The following is a 15,439-nucleotide window of genomic DNA, read 5'->3' as shown; positions in this document are numbered from 1 at the left end:
CTCACACAAGCTCTTCCATCTCTATCATCCATCCATTTTCTATACCGCTTATCCGTCAGGGTCGCGGGGGAGCTGGAGCCTATCCCAGTTGACTACGGGCAAGAGGCTGGGTTCACCCTGGACTGGTCGCCAGTCAATCGCAGGGCCAACACACAAAGACAGACAACCACACACTCTCACACTCACACCTAGGGGCAATTTAGAGTAGCCAATTAACCTAATGTGCATGTTTTTGGTATTGTGGGAGGAAGCCGGAGTACCCGGAGAAAACCCACGCAGGCACAGGGAGAACATGCAAACTCCACATAGAAGGGCCCAGACCGGGATTCGAACCTGGAACCCTCTTGCTATGAGGCAACAGCGCTAACCACTGCACCACTGTGCCGCCCTCCATCTCTATCATTAAACAACATAATGGAGTTTCAATTAAAGATCCTCTAGCTGTTTACGGTGGCCTATTGTCACATTTAGAGTTTGTTTCATGTTATGTTTTCACTTCTCAGTTGTCACAAATATATCTAGTCATCTATAGACCTTGTTCATTAACCAGTATCTTCTGGGCACTGAAATCCATCCATCCATTATCGGTCATCTCTTATCCTTTGCTGGATCGCTGGGGATTTCCCTGGCTCCCTCTCCCTGTCTTTGGACTGTGGGAAGAAGCTCGTGCACCTGGAGGGAACCCATGCAGACATGAGGAGAGCATGCAAACCCAGAGCGAGACCAGCAGCCTTGCTGTGAGGGAACAGTGTTAGCCACCGCACCCCTATGGCAGTAATGTTACACAATATGTTGGGAAAGTGGATGTCATGATCTCCTTACTGCACACTAAAGGGGAAGAGGTCCTATCCATTGCTCCTGTTCATGGATTTGTTAGTCAATTACCAGCATACAACATGCAGTGTAACTCACTCTGCAAGTCAATGTCAGTGCCTCAGTGGAAATCTGGATTGGGAAAATCAGATACGCGTTACATACAGGAGATAAAAGTGATTGTGTGTGTCCCTGTAGGCGTGTTTCCTCCTATCAGGACTCACAGTGAATGACGCCCACTCCACCAATACAAGCACAGTCCTCCCTTCCACAATGCTTTGAGCAACATTTTCCACCAACACACTGACCACACTTTACTGTCAAAAATGTAGCAAAGATTAAACATTACAATAAAAAAAAGAACACAATATTCATTCCCTATGTTCAGAATGTTGCACATACAGTCAATTAAATTCACATTAGAACATAAAACTGCTGAGTTTTAGTTTAGGATGCAAACACCAAATCCCAAAAGAACCCAAAGATACTGCTTACATTCAGACTGGGTGTTTAACAGCTGTAGTGCACTTGAATCATAGAGGACACATCACAACAAGCAATTTATTATCACTTTAATTTCATAGGGGAACCACAAGTACTTTAAAAGAAGGTTATACAGCGCTGTACATTTGGGAGTAGTACTGACAGACTTGACAGTCACATCTTCTCCCGTTAAATACTATTCATTTAAATGTTCTATAATCTTATAATGATACAGTGATACAATAAAAGCTTGTGTAACTGGTCCTGCAGCTTTTCTGATATGTCGATATCATTTTTGTTGGACTGTTATTTCCTTGTAATTTTTTTCCCAAAAAAGGAAAATAAAAGTTATGATCAAAAACCATACGACAGGCAGAAACTGCCAGGCTGTAATCATGTATGACTCCCAATTCACTCACACAATAGAGAGAAAGAGAGACAGAGAAAGGGAGGAGGGGGGAAAAAAAGAGATACAATTTTCATGTTCTGAATGCTGGTCCGTGATGGAAAAGGGCACCAGTTCATAGTGAGGCGCAGAGAAGCACAAGATATATTTTGCACTTTCTGTAACCTCGACTCTTACTCTGCCTGACCATCAAGACACTCGAGGCCTCACTTCCACAGCTGTGTGCTTAGAGTCTGACCGGATCCAGTGGCAGCCCATCCACCCATAGCTGACGGAGGCTGACCAAAGGCCATCTGGCCACCTGCGCCGTTTAGAGTCAACCCTGACATCTGCTGATTGACCTGAGGGTATCAAAGAGATCTGAATCAACACTGGAACGTAACATCACAGACTGAAGACTGCAATATCAATATAATCTTTTCCGTCACCACACAACACATTCAAACCTGCTTAGAAATTTTTATGTAATATGGGTTTGTGCCGTCATCTGGTGGCTGCTGGTCAAGCTGTAAAGCACATTATAATGTACTCCTATGCAAAGCATCATCACAGCTAGGTGTGATGAGACAAATCACACCTGACAGATGTGCCACACACTTGAACACAACACACAAACCTCACAAAATAAGATTCAATGTGGAGTTGCTTTTAAAATAACCTCTCACAATATCAACACACCTGACCCATGTTCCACTGTGCCTGCTGCCCAGGCTGGATGGCGTACATGCCCTGAGCAGGCACCATGCCTGCTGGCATCGCACCGCCCTGCGGTCCCATCATCCTCGGTGCCATGCCCATCACACCGGTGGCTGGTGCATTCCCCATGAAGCCATTGGGCATCGTCATCCCAACCATCATGCCTGGGCTGGGTCCCATCATGGCTCCCCCGCTCTGAGCCATCATGGCACCCATGACAGTTGTAGGTGGCATTGCTGTGCCCATGCCAGGGTAGGCCTGATAACCAGCAGCGGCCTGGACAGGAAACTGCATCTGGGAGGGGCCCATGAACATGCCAGCTGGGAAAAAGACAGAGGGAATAATGTAACGCATGCAAATGTGACTTTCACCACATCCACAGATCTCAGCATTACCTTGGTGAGTAAAATGGTACTGTAGCCCAGAGGTTTACAAAGCCTGGCAGTGTGGAAACCCTTTAAACAAAATCGAGAGGTTTGGGGAACGTACGACTGAGTATCATGTTTCCAAGGGGTCAGTGTGTTAGCTTTGGGCTACTACAACTTGAACCCTGCTTTTACAGTCTCCATATTTGTTTACATTTTGGCAAACCAGCACCATCCCATGTATGTAAGATTAGCTGTTCTGGTTTGTCGTGTAGCCATATCTGTACTGTCAAGTATCACTGGACTGATAGCAAAGAAAACCATATCATGATTCTCAGGCCAGTTGTGGAGTTGGAGCGAGTATCTCTATATTTTTATGATTTCTAAGTGAGTTTACGGACATTTATTTGCAATGGAGTTAGAATTTGCAAAACCTCAACAGCTTTTTTTTTCTTATAGATCAAACATGTCTGTTGGACAGAGTATTGACAGCTGTCATGTCATCTCAGAAATCTGTATTGCTCATTCTCTGATTTTATCATTCCTGATTTAAATATAACATTATATATAATGGTGTGGTGGGAAAAGTATATATATAATGTTTGGTGGGAAAAGTATATATATGATGTTTGGTGGGAAAAGTATTGGTCAGTGTCCAATATAAAAAAAAAAATCATGTCTTGTTAATTAAATAAAGACTTAGCTAGTGTTTCACATTAGTTCTAAATGTTCGCGTCCTCACCAGCTGCAGCCTGTTGGGACATGCTGTTGGTCCCATACAGAGACAGGATGGAGTCCTTGGACAGAGGCTTCTTGGCCATGTCGTCAGTTTTAGTGGTGCTACTGCTGTCACTGAACAAGTCGAGGTCTCCCTGTCCTGACCCTGAGCTAGCTCCTCCTCCTCCTCCTCCTCCTCCCGTTGCTACTGGAACTTGTGCCGGAGTGCTAGTCACGTTACTGGAGCTCACCTGAAAGGAGGAAACAGATTATTTTTGGAAATCTTGGTGATGAAAAATATTAAGCAACAGCGGTTCACTTGTTCAAGATATATATATGACACTTCATGCTCATGCTTTACTGAAAGAAAAAAGATAGCCCTACACCCACTTTGACAATTTAGCTTCTCTCCCTGGGTGCTGTTCTGACACGGCCCAACAAATCACACCAATTACCATGAATAAAGCTTTCATAATTAAATATTCAGTGCCTTCTGATACTTCTCACATAGGAGTGAGGCCAAACATGCGCACAAGCTTAAACCTTCTTAACATAAAGGCAAACAGCAGTGAGCTGTTGTTTGCCACATTTGACAGAATGGTTTTCATATTTTATTCATTTACAAATGGAGTGATAATGGCCTGTCCTGCATAATAATGCCTAATGTTGTGGCCTGTTGGCAGGCTGTTAGTAGCTGGTGCATCCAGAAGGCTTGATTATAACTGAATCCCAGAGACATGTGCATGACACAGCAATAACGAAGTGATATCCTGAGGATGTATTTTACATAACATGAACGTAATTTTATGATTTCCATACATAACCTTTAGGGGCTCTGCTTCATTGAAGAGACAAATAAAATAACCAATGAAAGAAACAAAGGGGCCCATTGGTATGTGCCTGGTGGTCCAGTCCAGGTGACCCGTGGCCCAGCCCACTGTCTTCCAGTGGGGCCACCACCCACAGAAGGAGTGAATTGGGGTCAGGTGCAGTGTGAATTAGGCCCTTGGTGGTCCAACTCTCTGTTACTGAAGCTGGCTGTTGGGACACGGAACGTCACCTCTCTCATCGGGAGATCGAGAGATACTGCCTAGATATAATTGGGCCCACCACTATGCACAAGTTGGACTCTGGAACCAACCTCCTCGAGAGGGGTTGGACTCTCCTCTTTTCTGGAGTTGCCCAGGGTGGGAGGTGGAGGGAAAATGTGGGCTTCCTTATAGTCCCCCGGCTTTCTGCCTGTATGTTTGAGTTTACCCCCATGAACGAGAAGGTTGCTTCCCTCCACCTCCGCTTCAGGGAATGGGTCTGACAGTTGCCTGTGCTTATGCATCAAACTATAACAGATCAACCCCTGGTGGTTAGTTGGATCAGCTGGCAGGGGAGGATCCCAGATAGACCTGGAAGACCTAAACAAACAATGAGGTTTTGCTGGGAACGTCTGATTAAGAACCCCGCCAAGACGGCCTTCAACTCCCACCTAGTCACAGCGGCAATCCCCAAACCTGCTGGTGGACACCAGGGGTGAATGGTGCTGTCAAGCTGAAGCAGGAGTCCTACAGGGCATGGTCGGCTTGTGGGACTCCAGTGTCAGCTGACAACTACTAACAGGCCAAACAATGCGCAGTCGCTCCATTGAAGAAGACATTCTGGCAAGCTGTCCGGTGACAATCTTACAAATTGTATCTTTAACATTGTTGTGCGAAATAAATTACACTCAAAATATGAAAGTAGGGAGGTGGAGAGAGAGTCCAAAATCAAAGTAAAACCAAAGAACCAAAGTATGGAGAGAGGGTCTGTAAATGGCACAATTACACTTGAATGGTGAAAAGGCAACTGGACAAACTCATAATGCACTCATTTTTATGTTACTGTAAAATATCTTTGGCTTATGCTGATCAGACAAATAAAACACAAGTCATGTGACTGTGTAAATACAAGTCAAGTGGGTTTTAGAGACCTTGGTGATGGGCGTTTTATCACCAATTTTACTCTGAATATTTAATCAAACAGCTCTATTGAAATGTTTAGCCAACCATTGTCCTCATTAGCTGTATTCATTTTCCGTCTGGTTCTCTTTCACTGTCTCTCAGATGTGTTTCAGTGGTGTTGCTGTCTTGTGCACTATTAATGCTGACTGTTATCATTTAACTTTATATTTTTTACTGCACATTTCATTTCAGTTTTACAACTAGACAACCATTACTGTCAAACCCTCCTTAGCAATGTTCAGAAATTAGTACCAAATCTGAATGAGGGAATTCTTGCTTGTTTTTACCTGAGAAAACTGAGCTGCAGATGTGGATGCAGGGAGAGGGTTGGACACCATGGGGCCAAATATATCCAGGTCGGTGCTGTTCTGGCTTGTGCTCGTGCTACCATTGTTAGTTGATGCAGCTGTTGGTGCGTCTGTGACAGAAATGTGAAAGAACTGGTTTTACAGGTGGAAAATATGCCCATTCATTTAGGAAAAAAAACAACCCCGTGGGGCCTTTTAAATGGGGTAAAGCTCAGATGACTTCCCAAAGATATACCACCTGAATTCACAGAGAACTTATGAAAGATAATAAATTTAATCCTAATGCACTACGTAATTGCTGTGAAAAGTGGTGTAAAACAAACAAGCGCTTATATTTGCTAATGTGAGAACGTACTGTCTTGGTATTTGACTGCAGGGCTCTCATAAAGCTGCACAACTGCCCACACAGTAAGCATAATGGTTAGTACAATAAAAAATTAATCAGCTTACCCTTGTTAGCTCATCGGCCACAAAACAAAAATAACAACAAATCCAAATAATGTAATGCCCCTTCATGCCAATGAGTAGCATAAATGTGTCATTGTCTTTTAAACTGTAAATGAAACTGCTGTTATGAAGGGATAACGCCATTACTCCTGTGACATTCAGTCACATCAGCAAATAAACAGTCAAACAATAACCTGTGGTTCCATCCCACTATTTGACCATGAGAAATAATAGGTTTTAATAAAGTCACAACTGTCTACACCTCACACCACTGCCACCTGCCTGGACACTGAAAAGATCTGCTCCAAGTCATCCACAACGGATCCAAGAGCAAACGTAGCCTGAAAAACAAAACTACCTCACAAGAATCACTCAGATGTGATCAGATGTTACCTCCTTGAATGATGCACCAAATTGCCACCAGTCCCTTTTCATTTAACAAGTTCACTGCGTATTATTTCACCATTTGCCCTTATAATATAAAAGCAAACAAACAAAAAAAAAACAAAAACAAGAAGTTACTCGTCAGCCGCTATCCTCAGCGGTTTCAGTGCTTCCTCTAACTGGCTAAAAAAAATGAAAAAAAACATTGCCTTGCTGTGGTTCACTAGTAAGTTTTTAAATTGTAGAGCAACAGGAGAAGAGCAGCAACTTGAAAGAACACAAACTTCATTACAGCAAATGCACAGCATAGGAAATCTGAGAGTGGTTAGACCACTGGTGGTTAGATGAAACTAACAGGAATGTACAGACGTAGTGACTCCTATGTTGCACAGGAGTTAGAAACTAACAGAAAAGGGGAACACAGTCAGTGAGTCTTTTAAAGCTACTGCTTTCTCTCAAGCCAGCTACTTGATTAATAAACAGCTAGACAACAAGTTTACAGTGACAACATGAGCTGAAGACAGAGACAGTCATGGTTTGGCCTAGCGCCTATGACAGGACCACAGTATCTTTGTTCAGTGCAGTTACACACTGCTGCGCAGAAAGCCATAACATGCCACAGCATCAGCGTGCTACACTGAGCCAGTTACAGACAACATGTCCGCATCATATATACTTTCAATTCCAATACACTACGGTTTGTAAATGCTTTATACACACTAAATACACTATTAGTATATCAGTACGCAACACAGCACCAGAAGACCATAAAAACTCAAAACTTCCAGCTCAGGGAGGTTATAGTCAACATTTATGAGACAAACAGAACTGGCAATAAAAGAAAACAAGCCCAAGTTGGAACCTTATTTAGCTTGATTCCGTTAATTCTCTGTTAGCACATTCATGTGACACATGTGGTAAAGATACTCACCAAGGCCTAGTAGGTTCACAGAGGGTTCTGAAGTCTTAGCGGGGCTGATTTTGGGAACTGGTCTGGACTCCTCACTCTTTTAAAAATATAAAACAGTTAAAATAAACAAAGTAAACTCTATGTGTGACAAAAACAATGGTGAGGAGCATGTTTATACAGCTCTACACATGAAGGATTACATATGAAATACTGACCTTGTTGTAGGATGACACCTTGCTCCCTCTGTCTGGCTCTCTCTCTTTCTTACCATCTTTTGGCTGAAAAAGACAAAGAAACTCAAAATGAACATCAGAAAAACTGAGACCAGCTTACACTACACTGCGCACCCTGCTTTTAAAAGGCATATACATAAGACCTGCATGGTATAAGAAAAATTCACTGATACATACACTGCTTCCATTGGTCACATTCTTGCTGTAGTATTTCTTCTTCTCATATTTATCCCTGATGAAGTATTCCACAGCTCTTGGGTCAAAGTTAAAGAAAAAAAGAGGCCACAAACAAACCATAATGAATTACTTTGTTATATCAAGCATGGCACATTTAAGTTCCTTTTTGCTTGTCTGTTGATAGTCAAGGATACTGGTCTGTTTGAGGTCTTCTGAAGCTTTCTGGAAGATTGGCCTCATAAAGTTGCCTGGCCTTGGTGTTTCCCATATCCTGTATACTCTGAAGAAGAAGTCACAGGGGTAAATAGAAAACATAAGCATGTTGAAATATTTCTCAGGCCACTGAATTTACACATGACAATTGGTTTGCTCCTCAGAAGGAGGACTACTCAGCCTGTAACAGTGGTATGCTGTCTAATATAATCATAAAACTGTCTACTATATGAAAAAATAACCATGATGATCTCATCAGGGCTATCTTGGCTTGGGTTTAGGAGTCCAAAACTTAAAGAAGAAGCTTGTATTACAAACTGGGTCATGGTATTTGTGACAGATGTGTATACCAGGCAGGATGAGTGGAAGCCTGGAGGGTATAGATGGGAATGTATAATATGGGTTAAATTTCCAACAGACCTTGGCTGATGTGAGACATTCTTATTTATTCATTCATATTTTTGAGGGACTTTTGTATTGAAAGGCCAACTCATAAAGTGCCAGGCGCCATGTAAGCCGTAACAAAACTGTGTTCCTGTTGTAATTATGGCTTGAGTGTTCATGTTAACAGTAATTTACAAGTTAAAACCGGTAATTAGGGTAACTTCAAAATGACATGAATGCAGCATACTGATAGACACCATCAGTTTGCATCACAGGAAGTGGAGGACCCATTATGTTTGAAGCTTTATCCACATTAGGCACTAGAAGTCAGGACTTCTTGCCATCTGCTAATCCAGAATTTAAACATTCCGTGTTTATCTCTGTTAAAGTACAGTGCTAAGTTACTGAGAATACTCCTTTAAAGTGAAGATTAATATTACTGAAGCACAGGAATGGGGCACTGAAACTGAAAATTTGGCTGTAAGTGGGGATCAAATATGCACACGTAATATAAAGCTGAAATCACTGTCCTTATGTTGCATACAAACAAGATTTTGCACTAATATGTCAACAAAACTACTGATTTAGCATTAACATGATAAAGGGCATCTTCTTCTGCAACTGGACCAAAGATGATAAGAATGAAAACAGTACCTGGATTTGTTCTGAGGTCCATTGGTCCAGGTTTACTGACTTAACTCTGGATATGTGTACTCCCAGGTTCCTGTGGATGCCAGCACACCGTATACAAATAAATACTCCCAGATTCCAGGATGCCCATCTTGGACCTGATAAAGCAAGAAAACAGACTGTGATTTAAACATGGAAGGATATCATAAACATAAACATGCATGATCTTGCAGTCACTTAAAAGTGTCAAGAGTATATTCGGCATTCTTTACCGCTGACCAAATGTGGAAAAAAAGGGTAAAGTTTCACGGAGGAACCTGCCACACTTTGTTCAACGCTTGTTAGACGAAGCGGCTAAGCTGAAGGCAGCGGTAAGGGAGAGGCACTGTGGGGAGCTTATGTCGGTTTAGAGAAGTTAGCTTGCTAGTTAGCTACTTCGTTTAGCTTAAGGGGAAGAGATGTCAGATGACTACCCTGAGCCAGACACACATTAGCGAGTTAGCTTAGCTAAGCTAACCAACGTAGATGCTATATTGTAAGTTACTGTTAGCGGTGGGTTCTGGGTGAAAATCTTAACTTTGTGTAGTAAAAATTAAAAACATTCGATAGTGTGTATGTCGCACCTTTCGCTTCACAGTCGGCGCAGTACTTGTTGTCTTCCTCTCTCAGCATTTTGGACAGGATGGCCTGGTGCTGCTCGTTGAGTTTTTGGGCCTTCTCTCTCTCCGAGCGGGTCGTCATATTCGCGGCTTTAGTTAGTCTTTCTTAATAAAAAGAACTCTACTTTAATCAGTCGTCAATCGAAAGAAGTTTCTGATAAAAGATCATAATCAGAGGGATGAACGCCTCCGAGTCGGATATGAAAAAACCCGGAACCGGAATCTCCTCTCCGCCCACAGGAATTCTAACGCTGACGCGGCGGCCGCACCGGATTGGACGACACTTCTTACGTCGCCTGACGCAAAGTTTCTTCGGAATTAAGTTTTCATAAAAAATTCATGTTCCACACTGAAAGTGCATCCACCACTTCCCCTTAAGACTGGAAAGATACCTGCTGGTTGCCTAGGGAACCCGTGATAATTGATTAAATGCGTTTCTTCTTCTTGAACAAAACACCAGGTCTGCACTTTCAGGTTTATTGAACATGAAGAAAAATATGTACAAACAAACAAAAAAACAAAAACAAAATCTACATATATACAGGACTGCAATGGGATATGTGAAGGCACCAGAGAGTAAACTTTTAAGAAACTGAATAACTTAAAATGAAATTGAACGTCAGATTTAAAGAATATGGATACATGATAACATACATCACTCACTGCTGATTAAACATTGCTTATTGAGATAGAGGAAGGAAATATGAAGTTAAGAGAAAACCTTCACTTTCAACAAGTATTAATGAATTTTCATGAAATCAACATTACATTGTCCAAACAGTTAAAATATATTTCTAAAAGGTTTGAATACTCACTTAATATAAGGTATTCTCAGACTTTTTAAACAGGACCCATGGTAACTTTGCATACAAAACAATTCTTAGCCAAAAAATGTCTGTAAAATCATATAGTGATATACATATATTACAGTGAATCATTTGTCTCATTGCTTTCCCAGCAGTTGGTCCCCATATCACCTTACATAAATATAATGATAGCACTTTACAAGCAGACTCAAGTTAGAAACACGAGCACTTAAGTGGTGCCTAATGCGCCACTGTCTTAACAAAAGGTTTCCAGGCGGATCTTGAAGTTATTCTCTTGGTGCCTCACTGCAATACCATAACGGAGCAGCATCTCTATGTATGGTGGCCAGAATGTGTTGTCTATCGTCACGTAAGGGTCGTGTGGTGTGGTCAGGACCTTGTTCATGAGAAGCTGTGGGGGTACAGAAGACAGAGGGAGACTAGGTGTAAGTAAGGATGCAAGGCAAAACTTATAAAGTGTGTAGGCAGGTATTTACATAGTCAGTTTGGTTTGTATTTCTGTCTCTGTTTGGTAACACGCACTGGAAAGAGATGGTAGGAGAGAGATGAAATAAGCAAAGTGCTCACCCACACTAAATGTTTTTGTGCACATACAAAGCATTTACAAAAGGATCTGAGTTTGAGAATAACATGTGCAATGTGTGACCGACAGAGTGGACACTGACAACCTTACATCACTCTTGTCATGTGACTGTCTTGTTATGTGGCTGAGTGGTTAGAGCAGGAAAAGCACAGATCTAAATAATTACCATTAACACTGGCTCTGTTGCCAGTGAGCCAGCATGCCCAATACTGGTTGCTAACATGCATCTGTTACTATTGTGATTAATTATAATGTGTCAAAGTATATGCTGTGAAGAAGAGCCTGCATCCTTCAATGCACATGGCCCTTTAACATGCATCCAGCAACACAGTTAACAACACAGTTGCTACCATCAAACACCATCACCATCGTACTCCTCTGCTCAAAAACAGTGATCTCCTTTGAAGGCTGCTCTGACTGACTGACAGAAATAACAGAAATAACTAATAAACACAACAACCTTTGATCAAACTATATCATTTTAAGGCCTGAGGTAACAACTACTAGCTTAGCTCCTCCTAGATCTCATCTAAGTGCCACCCATTTATGGTTGAATCCCCACACATTCTGAATACGGAGACAGAGATAGATACATTGGTTGGGTGAACAGATACAGATGTTGGTATACATGCTCTGTACTATGTATTTCTATAGCAAATTTCCATTTTATATTTACGATTCTTGACTTTCCGCTTCTGACTTCTGCTTTTGATTGGTTTTAGTTAAAACAAGGGAAATTAACTAGACAAAGATGATGTAGTGCATCAAAACCCACCTCAAGAATTTCATTAAGTGAAATCAAGTCTTCGTCTAACTCCTGTGTGGTGTTCTGAAAATGAAAACAAAAGATGATGAGTTGGACTGGAAAACAGCGGGGTTTTCTGCGTAAACAGGATGCAAAAGTACAAGCAGTCATTAAACACATAACAGGTCACTACACCTTCTTCTTCTTGTTTGCATTGGATCCATTCTGAGGGTGAGGGACATGCTTTTCCAGTATGTCCCCCAGACACTCCATCAACCTTTCCTCGTAGACCTTCATCTTCTGGATTTTCACCTTGGTGTCCTGCAACACACTGTGAAATGCGCATGCGCACACGCTTAAAATCTTATCTGAAACACAGATGTCGAATATTTTTAAAAAGGTTCTAAAAGTTTGAGTATATTCCTCTGTTGTAGTGTGACTCTGCCTTCACACTCACCTAAGCTCTGATAATTTCTCCTGTTCCATTTTAAGTCGTTCGATGTGATCACCGGCAGCCACGAGCACCTGTTTCTTCTCCTCCAGCCACTTCTGTTCACTTAAAAACACAGAACAAAACAAATGAAATGTCTCACTTCCATTCACTTTTGAAAATCATTTGAATGCCCTAAGCGAGGAGAGTAAGCTCTGGAAAGCCTGCACCATAACTAAAAGTTTACATACAGTTCTTTGGTTTCTCTCAGTTTGTCTCTCTTTGCTTCATAGCAAGAAACAACCATCTCAAGTTCAGAGCACAACTTGAGCATCTGCAGAAAACAAAGTGGGTTAAAAAGTTAAAAATGGAATTTCAACAAAACACAACAAATCAACAAAACACATTGTTCAATGCTGCGCTTTACTCACAGACTTACCTCCTCTTTTCCAGCTTGAAGTAAAACTTCTGAATTTGCTGCCAACACTGAATGAATCAAAACAAATAAACAAACAAATGCAATTTTTTTTAATACCAAACATAAGACACATGTGGTAAATATATTTCAATTTGGTTTGACAACCTGGACTCGCGCTTTAATATAGTAATAAAATCTGAAATTGAATCTTAATTAAACGCATACTATGCAGGATTTCTTGGCTCACCAGGTGCAGTAAACGATTCTCAGGGAAGATGATCAATGAGACTCAAATGAGTCTCCTGCCAATCTCTTACCAGTCTAAGCTGTGGTGTTCACTTGTGACATTCATACTTCTTTTTAATACCTTTATGCTATTATGGTTACAGCTTCTATCACAGTGTGAATGGAGGACTTACATTTCGGCTCTACTGTCAGCCACTGCTTCAATTCAGCTTCTGTTGCCATCAGTCGATTCACTGACTATTGGAGATGACCATTCACAATACACAGAACAAACACAACATACGTATGACGGAGGATTCAGTTGTTACTTATTGAATTGAGTTATTTACATACTGAAATGTCACATTCTATAAATGGAAAACAATTGCTGGCAACATCTTTGAGCAAAAATGCTTTTGTGAAAACTTGAATTTTCAAATATTACGTAAAAATGAATGTCCTATTTTTCACCATTTTATAAAACTTTAGGAAACCAAATGTTTCCCAGTGCTACTTTGTTCTCTTAGCCGATTAAAACACTCATAATGAGCATCAAATAAAAACCTGAAATGACAGTAAAGTGCCGTAGCACAGAAGAAAACTGATACTTTTGCATTCTCTGTTTGGTGTGGTGAAAAACTCATCAATTTAATAGCATTTAATAAGTGACACAACACAAGACTTGGTTAGATTTGGTGATATCTTAACTGGAATTTAGTTCGTTTGTAGGTGAGGATGAGGTGACTCTAGTTTGTGAATGCTGGTTAGGTTAACTTGAAGACAGGTTCAGCTTAACTCTGGTCAGAAGAGATGAGGTATGAGTCGCAGTGAAGAACTGTGGTCTGTACAAGAGTATTTGCCTTTTGTGACGTCATACCTGTATACTGATAAGCAGTGTGTGTCATGCAAAAGATCCTGAATGACCCAGTGCTGCACTTTTCTGGATTGTTATCAACATCTTTGATATCTAACTCTCATTTTGCTTTCTGGAGTTCTACCTTAATGTGTACAGGGTTTCAAGATGGTGTTATAAAAGTTAGGAATCACAAGGTTTTCTGTTTATGGCGGCCCAAACTGTATTTTTGCATTGTGTCCTGTATTTCACCATCATCTTGTTTTGTGATTGACTGTTAGATATGGTTTTGCTTGCCTATCTAAGGACCTTTTGATACGCATTATTATGATTATAACAAAAGGTCTACGTGAATAAAATAAGTTGAAGCTTTGAATAAGATGTGATTTACACCCTAGGAACTGAAAAGTTCCAAAAGCAAAATCACAAACAGGGCAAATCAAATGTCATTTTGAGCAAAATGTATTTTGTGTAACCAAGATACCTTAAAAAGCGTAAATAGAAACACTGAATCTATTTTGAGATATTCCACTTCAGGGTTTTCCATGATGTATCAGTAACACTGGGGCGATATATCATAAAGCATTTTCACAAAACATCATCAATATCTCACCTGCTCTTGCGGATTAACACAGAAATCTGGTTCAGACAGTATAATCTCATTCTGCAGCTGTAACACAGAGAGACACAGTGTAGAGTTTGTACCACCTCTGCACATCAAGCGACTGATAACAGAGGACAGCGGGACTCGTCAGGTTCAGACATAACTTCACCTTTTCCAGCTGGGCAAACTGATCCTCACACATGTCCATCAGCTCACTCCGAGCGGCCTCTGACATCTCTGCTGGCGCCTGGTCGCCGAGCTTCTCTTCAGCCTGAACACGGACATGTACAAGGTCAAAAAGGTGTGAGGCTGGTTTCTGAGCTGTCTTTGATAACTGACAATGTCGCAGACAAGGTTGAAACGACGCACAAGTTGGGTCTTCAATTGGCTGTCGGCTAGTTATGGCTCGTGACGAAGAAGTGAAAAGTTGAATTGACATTAGCTGGTTTACGATAGCAGGACCGATATTCTGTGTAAGGAAAGTTAAAACATCTCACTCTATACTATTATGTGCATATCTGCATCACAGCTGTTAGGCACAGGACGCGTAGTCTTACCATAATTAGTATTTTTACTTGTTTTTTTTCTCCACGACGCGAACTACAACAGACGCTTCCTTTTCAAAATACCGCCAACATTGATGACGTAACTCCTGCGACAGAGGGGAGTGTTCAGGAGCGCTGATGCTGCGCAGGTCTGCGCAAATGCAGTGAACGACGTTTTTAAGTGCTTTAAACTGTGACCCGCAGTTATGTAGTTTAGATTCCCAACTAATTACGTTTCTGCTACCAGGGGAAATGCGTAAATGAATGTAACGCTGTTGAGTTCCTGCGCTGTTTCACATGAAGCAGACATCCCGCAACAATTAACTCACAATCCTTCAGCACTGAGGGGCTAATGCTTATTGTTTTCTCATTCAACCGACGAAAATATTTCTG

At 41.3% G+C, this 15,439-nt stretch overlaps 2 protein-coding genes across 2 annotated transcripts; both read right to left on the bottom strand.

Moving 5' to 3' along the window:
• Positions 1–1,370: 1,370 nt before the first annotated feature.
• On the bottom strand, positions 1,371–10,056 carry LOC124067759 (stromal membrane-associated protein 1-like). Its single transcript, XM_046405343.1, has 10 exons — positions 9,781–10,056; positions 9,182–9,315; positions 8,125–8,210; positions 7,931–8,006; positions 7,736–7,798; positions 7,542–7,617; positions 5,759–5,889; positions 3,506–3,731; positions 2,381–2,718; positions 1,371–2,043 (listed from the first exon to the last, which is right to left on the bottom strand). The coding sequence occupies exons 1-10, from the start codon at positions 9,896–9,898 to the stop codon at positions 1,909–1,911; spliced, it is 1,383 nt and encodes a 460-aa protein (XP_046261299.1). The 5' UTR covers positions 9,899–10,056; the 3' UTR covers positions 1,371–1,908.
• A 223-nt stretch (positions 10,057–10,279) lies between these two features.
• cenpk (centromere protein K) lies at positions 10,280–15,211 on the bottom strand. The gene is made up of 10 exons (XM_046405371.1): positions 15,059–15,211; positions 14,671–14,772; positions 14,511–14,567; positions 13,239–13,302; positions 12,841–12,887; positions 12,653–12,735; positions 12,429–12,527; positions 12,167–12,302; positions 12,002–12,055; positions 10,280–11,034 (listed from the first exon to the last, which is right to left on the bottom strand). Exons 1-10 carry the CDS (start codon positions 15,059–15,061, stop codon positions 10,879–10,881), a joined length of 801 nt encoding a protein of 266 aa, XP_046261327.1. The 5' UTR covers positions 15,062–15,211; the 3' UTR covers positions 10,280–10,878.
• Between the last annotated feature and the right edge of the window lie 228 nt (positions 15,212–15,439).

Source organism: Scatophagus argus, chromosome 2, assembly GCF_020382885.2.
Source record: "Scatophagus argus isolate fScaArg1 chromosome 2, fScaArg1.pri, whole genome shotgun sequence".
In the NCBI taxonomy this organism is placed as follows: Eukaryota; Metazoa; Chordata; class Actinopteri; family Scatophagidae; genus Scatophagus; species Scatophagus argus.
This window is presented reverse-complemented; position numbering and strand designations above follow the sequence as displayed.